The sequence below is a fragment of the Siniperca chuatsi genome, linkage group LG9, assembly GCF_020085105.1.
Source record: "Siniperca chuatsi isolate FFG_IHB_CAS linkage group LG9, ASM2008510v1, whole genome shotgun sequence".
NCBI classification, from domain to species: Eukaryota; Metazoa; Chordata; class Actinopteri; order Centrarchiformes; family Sinipercidae; genus Siniperca; species Siniperca chuatsi.
In genome coordinates this window covers 15,485,211-15,491,210 of record NC_058050.1, presented here as the reverse complement: position 1 = coordinate 15,491,210, position 6,000 = coordinate 15,485,211, and the positions used below count along the sequence as shown (strand labels likewise).

The following is a 6,000-nucleotide window of genomic DNA, read 5'->3' as shown; positions in this document are numbered from 1 at the left end:
AATATGCGTTTTAAATGTATCCATCTCTGTTTATTAAAAAAAACCCCGCCTGCATAATCATTGTGCTTAAAAGCCTCACTTTAAAGACAATCAATCAGTTCGGATAATTCAAGAACACGATGCTATAATTAGTAAATGCCTGCAACTTTGACTGAAAGCGCATAAAAAGGTCCAATCTTTAGATATAAAACCAAAATCATTTAGAATCCACATATCCGAAATCATTTTGGCTTTACTCTTAGAATAAGAGCTTGCTCCACCGAAATGGCACGCGTAATTACGCATCCATTCCGCCTTAAAAACAAAACAAAACCCATATATATCATCTAGTTTTTCTCATGCCCTGTATCACACAATTGATCAAATAAACGTGTTGTGATGGCACCGTACGATAGACAAGATCGCCTCTACAATTCAGTTTCACTCAGTTTGAGATTCCAATATCACTTTGTTTGGAAAAATACCCTTATGGCATCTTTGTATAAAGCATGGATATACAGTACATCTTCACAAATATACAGCTTGATCTGCATTATCTGATGTCTAGACGTTTATCATCTCCTTTGCATATCACGTGTTTGGCCCTGGCCAATAACCTTGCGATCTTTATGTACTCAGGCGTGTTGGTATCGTTACTCTGCCCGAGTCCCTGTCTCTGTTCAGTCGAGGGGATTTTGAAAAAGAGTTGGTCGTCTCGATGTAGGGCATGCTATGACCGCTTCATTACTCCTCCATTCGCACTGGATTGACCCGGTGATGTTTCTCTACGACAACGGTTTGGATGAAAGAAGCAAGAACATGGAAGGATTTACTGGAGGAAATTTTGCTGCAAACCAGTGCAGGAATTTGTTAGCGCATCCAACCTCGCTGGCTCCGAGCACCACCTACACTGCGAGTGAGGTGCCAGTCTCCGGCATGGGGGAGCCTGGCAAACAATGCAGCCCCTGTTCCGCCACTCAGAGCTCGCCCAATGCATCTTTGCCCTATGGATATTTTGGCAGCAGTTATTACCCATGTAGGATGTCACACGGCAGCGTCAAGGCTTGCGCGCAGCCCTCTGGTTATGGCGATAAATACATGGACTCATCGGTCTCTGGTGAGGAGTTTTCAACCAGGGCAAAGGAATTTGCGTTTTATCAGGGCTATTCCTCGGGTCCTTACCAGCCCAGCTACTTGGACGTCCCTGTCGTTCCTGCGCTGAGTGCTCCATCTGAGCCAAGACATGAGTCTCTGTTGCCCATGGAGCCCTACCAGCCATGGGCCATCACCAATGGTTGGAGTGGTCAAGTTTACTGCACCAAGGAGCAGCCACAGTCAAATCCTCTGTGGAAATCCTCGTTACAAGGTATTTTTTTATTTATTTTTTTGTTAACACAGAAATATGCAGTGTCCATGGGAATGTGCAGTTAAACTTGCAAAAATATGTGCGTGTAAAAAGCTGTTTTTTCACTGTTGATATTTAATAACGCGCCTGAAAGAAGAAACAAATTGAGAATTAAACGTTTGTTAGTTAAATGTTGTTTTCTGTCTGTGGATGCAGTCGAGCAGACTTGCATTATCACATATGCATGTTTTCCCTCCACAGACACTATTTCTGGTGGAGACAGCTCTATCCGCCGTGGGAGAAAGAAGCGTGTGCCATACACCAAGGTGCAGCTCAAGGAACTGGAAAGGGAGTATGCCGCCAATAAATTCATCACCAAGGACAAAAGGAGGAGGATATCCGCGCAGACAAATCTGACAGAGAGACAAGTGACAATCTGGTTTCAGAACAGGCGCGTAAAGGAGAAGAAAGTCGTCAATAAATTCAAGAGCTCCAGTTAGCTCTGGAGATACTGAAACAGGAGGTGACATGGATGTGCCTTCATCCAAAAAACTGCGCTATAATTTATTACATTATATGAACGGTTTCTTTGTCGCCAGAGCGGCTCTGATTTGACCTACACATTTCCTTCCTCACATTTTAATTGGAACCAGTCGATGCGGCCTGTTGACAGAAGATCGGAAATGGTTTGCAACGTGTTGACCAAGGCGATTCTGCGAGGGATGCATGGTCTCCTTCAAATATTCAACAAACAACCAAGACATTCTACCTTGAAGGCATGAGACACCCTGAGCAATCCTGCGCTTTTATTCCACTTAATGAAATCCAGAAATTAAGACCGGAGCCCCTGGAATCAGTTACAATAACTCTAAAGCTTTCGACTTTAGACTGTGCTGCAGTGGTAAACAAATAGGTGGCTAAACTAACTGTCACCTTCAGTCTGTGATCATCGCAATGCAAACAGGCAAAGTTAAACAAATAATAATTAACTAATAGAAAATGAATCTCGAAAATTATTTTTCAGCATTCCTTCACGCTAAAGACAAAAAAAAAAATTAAATATCTCTCCATACTCTGTCCTTGCATAAGCAGCAGTAGCCTACAGCATTTCTTGGGTGTAGATAAACACCATTCCACAGTTTGGAAGCTTGAAAGTCAGAGTTTACATCACCGCCTGTAGAAATTCAATCGCTCCATTTGAAATAACCATCTGTTCGTTAATCAGCCAGTATCTGATTAAACGTTATCGAACATGAAACTAGCCTGAGCATTTCACTAGGTCTGCTCACACTTTGTCCATGTCACTGTCTTTTTTCACAGGGTTTTTACTCAGAATAACTCGCCTGTCAACAGGCTGACCTATGCAATTTATGTCAGTCAGGAATGATTTTGCAGTAGAGTACTGAAAACGTAGGAATATTTAAACATGTAAATACTATCTGACTGCAACTATATATTCTCCCTTCTTTTTGACTGCAATAGCCAAAGTTTTTGACAATAAATGTTTGAGAGACGCAGTGGGATCTTGTCATTTTCATTCATATGTTTTAATCCAAGTTGGACATGGCTTTACAAATCCTTTTCATGGTAAAATTACACATGGCTGCAGTATATTGTCTCAACAGGTAATAGTGTATTTAGGCCAGCAGGCCTGCACGAGAGAGCCCTCGTTGAGCTCAGAGCGTCTGCGGGTTTCAGCCATTAAGAGTTTATGTCGCCATCTAGTGGCGAAGCTCTGTCAGCACAGTTTCTGCCCATAGACTGCAGTCTATACATCTGCCTACATATCTGCCTCTACCCTCATTAGCGTGTGTGTGTGTGTGTGTGTGTGTGTGTGTGTCTTTGAAAAATGCCTATTATTGCCACCTAATTAGCTTAACTATTGTTAATAAAAACGTGTCATATATCAACTTTGACAATTAAGGTAAGAACTCAAAACCGCATTTCTTCAGTAATGCTAATATCTATTGTATCGTCAGTATCTCTTTTTAGGATGTTGTAGCGCTACAGACAAATTATAGGGATATTATAGCCTAGCAATGGCAGATTTGGAAAATATAATAGATGAAGCCTTTTTGAATAGCACAGCGAAAAAACACGATAATAATGACTTATTATCGTTATTTTTTATCTGTATTCACCTTAAGACATATATTTTGGTCACAAATATTTTAGCTAATTCTGCTTTCTAAATAATAAAACACCAGCTTGATTGATTTGTTCAAAAAATCCAAAATCTGTCGAATCACTCGGTTTCCATTCATGTTTAATTTCTTGCATATTTATGTGTAAACTTTAAGCTGTTCTTGTATTTGTTTTTGTTGAGTGCAATTAAAAATTTCGTTTCTAAAATGCATGTTAAAATTTTGAAAAACATTATGCAGTTCGTGCTCGCATTTATTAATTGACTAAATCGAAAAGCAAGATATAAAAGGGGCACTCTGTTTTATTTGTTTAAGTCCTCACATGACCAGTCCTTTAGGAGGAGGTATGTGTTTTTGATTTTGTGTTAAAGAACAAACGGTGATTATGTCCATCTCATTTTGGAACAACAACTTAAAACTGATTTGTAAACAAACAAAACATTTTGATATGAAAATAATCACCTCAGAGCCTGTTAACAGCCACTCAACTACTACGCACAACTCTTTTCCTTAGTCGTCAGTCGTCATATTTGGTCTGCTGCCTGTAATATAGCACATAGCCCACAGTATCAGCGAGTAGGTTAAAGGCTGATTCACATGATTGTCGGAACCTAAAATAAAACACACTCAATGTAAAATACTCCCGATTTTTCTATAACATTAAGAAATGAAATACTAGAACCGGGGCATGACACTGACCTACAAACTGTCCAACTCCTCGTGCCAAACCATGACCGGCAGGTGGCTAGTTTAAGTGTCCTGTCCGGTTGGATTTGGATTTGAAGCATTGGTTTGTGCCATAAAAAAGGATCATTTGTTGCAGTAACGAGGGCAGCACCCTCGAGTGAGTGTCACCCTCTCGGCTCAGTCACACTTGTGCAGTCAGGGCGATTTAACGAACAATAGCAGGCAAGTTTGTCATCTCGCTCAAGAGCACTTAGAGAGGCGATGGCTGCTGATAGACTGGATAGAGGGGCCTTCTAACACAGGTAATAATTTTAAAAGCTTGAAATGGTTTCCTAAGCGGTTTGGACTGCGTTCACTGATTTACATTTTGGGAATGGTGGGGGTCATGTTGGAGTAAATATTCTTCCACCTTGTTGAGTCCCTTTAGAAACCTTACTCTGTAGCTCCTCTGCATGTGATACGTGGCCCTCTGTTGTTCTGTGGCATTGCTCCCCCTAACAGCCAAACAGGCTAACGCACCTCACTCCAAAAAGTCCCGTATGCAGGCCTGAAGCGTGTGTGACTCAGTAACAGCACTGATATTACCCAAATAACATCTAAAATATTAAATAAAAATCCTAATTTAAAAGTGAAAACTTTCTGAATTGGAAATGTTTCCATTTTATAAGGAGGAAATTGGAGCCAATAAAGTTACACAAATAAAAAGGTAGGTAGGGCTACTTATTTAAACCGCTTTACTTACAAAACTGATATATATGAATATATATGCTACATGAATCATTGTCATCTTATGTGTGCAATGCTGAAAATTTTCACTAGTCACTTATATGGTGTGTGTGTGTGTGTGTGTGTGTGTGTGTGTGTGTTTGTTTGTTTGTTTGTTTGTTTGTTTGTTTGTTTGTTTGTTTGTTTGTTTGTTTGGGTGGGGTGGGATGGGTGGGTGTTGTTGAACGTTGTGCAATGAACTTCAGACAAAAACGAAAATCTTTATTTGTGAATCAAATACAGTTAAAGCAAAACGTCACTGAGGAAAATCCAACTCTCCCCCAAAACAAACAAACAGTCCGAGTCGGCGTTCACACAATGTGAGCTCTGGATGTTTTCCCTCCCGCCGCCTGACAAACAGCACAATCAAACGCATGAACACATTCAACTCTGGATGGAAATGTTCTGTTCATTTACATTTGTCTCTGGCTACTGGAGCGTTTCATTTTAATGATCACACCACGTATTGCAACTGTAGCTATTGCCGCCTTATTACAGAGATATGATACAACAAAACTGCATTTACCAATATTTCAACATAGCTGAACAATAATAGCTACGGACATTCACAATTTAAAGTGAAGACAGCCAGACAGGTAGTGTGATCGAGCCCACTGTGCATTAGAGCTGCTGCCTTTAGCAATTTTGACTGTTTGACTGCCAAACATCAGTGGACGAATGCGAAGTTGGATTAGTGAAAGTCCTTTTAGGTTTTTAAGTTGTGTTTTACAGCAGCTTCAGCTGTAAAACCCTCCAACAGTACACTGCTTCCGGAGAAGCCCCCCCCCCCTCCTCTAGCTGCTGTCAGACTCCACCATTTTTTCTGTTCAGTTTCTTTACACCTTGTTGGCATCAAACGTTCAGTTATTTCAGTTATCTGGTATCTGTTGTATGTTCACATAGAATTATTCTAACCCTTCATCAGTGATGTAAAATATGTACTTATTTTCTCCTATTCCACTAGTTCACTTTAAATAATATGACCCCTGTGTTTGTAGTGGTAAGCGGATTACCTTGTATACTTTAGAAACCATGGTGTCGGTTGTTGGCGCATGACAAGTGCATAGAGGCTTATACATG

The 6,000-nt window shown here is 40.5% G+C and overlaps 1 protein-coding gene across 1 annotated transcript; it reads left to right on the top strand.

Moving 5' to 3' along the window:
- Nucleotides 1-579: 579 nt before the first annotated feature.
- hoxa13b (homeobox A13b) lies at nt 580-3,525 on the top strand. The gene is made up of 2 exons (XM_044207473.1): nt 580-1,345; nt 1,586-3,525. The coding sequence occupies exons 1-2, from the start codon at nt 712-714 to the stop codon at nt 1,822-1,824; spliced, it is 873 nt and encodes a 290-aa protein (XP_044063408.1). The 5' UTR covers nt 580-711; the 3' UTR covers nt 1,825-3,525.
- The last annotated feature ends 2,475 nt before the right edge of the window (nt 3,526-6,000 follow it).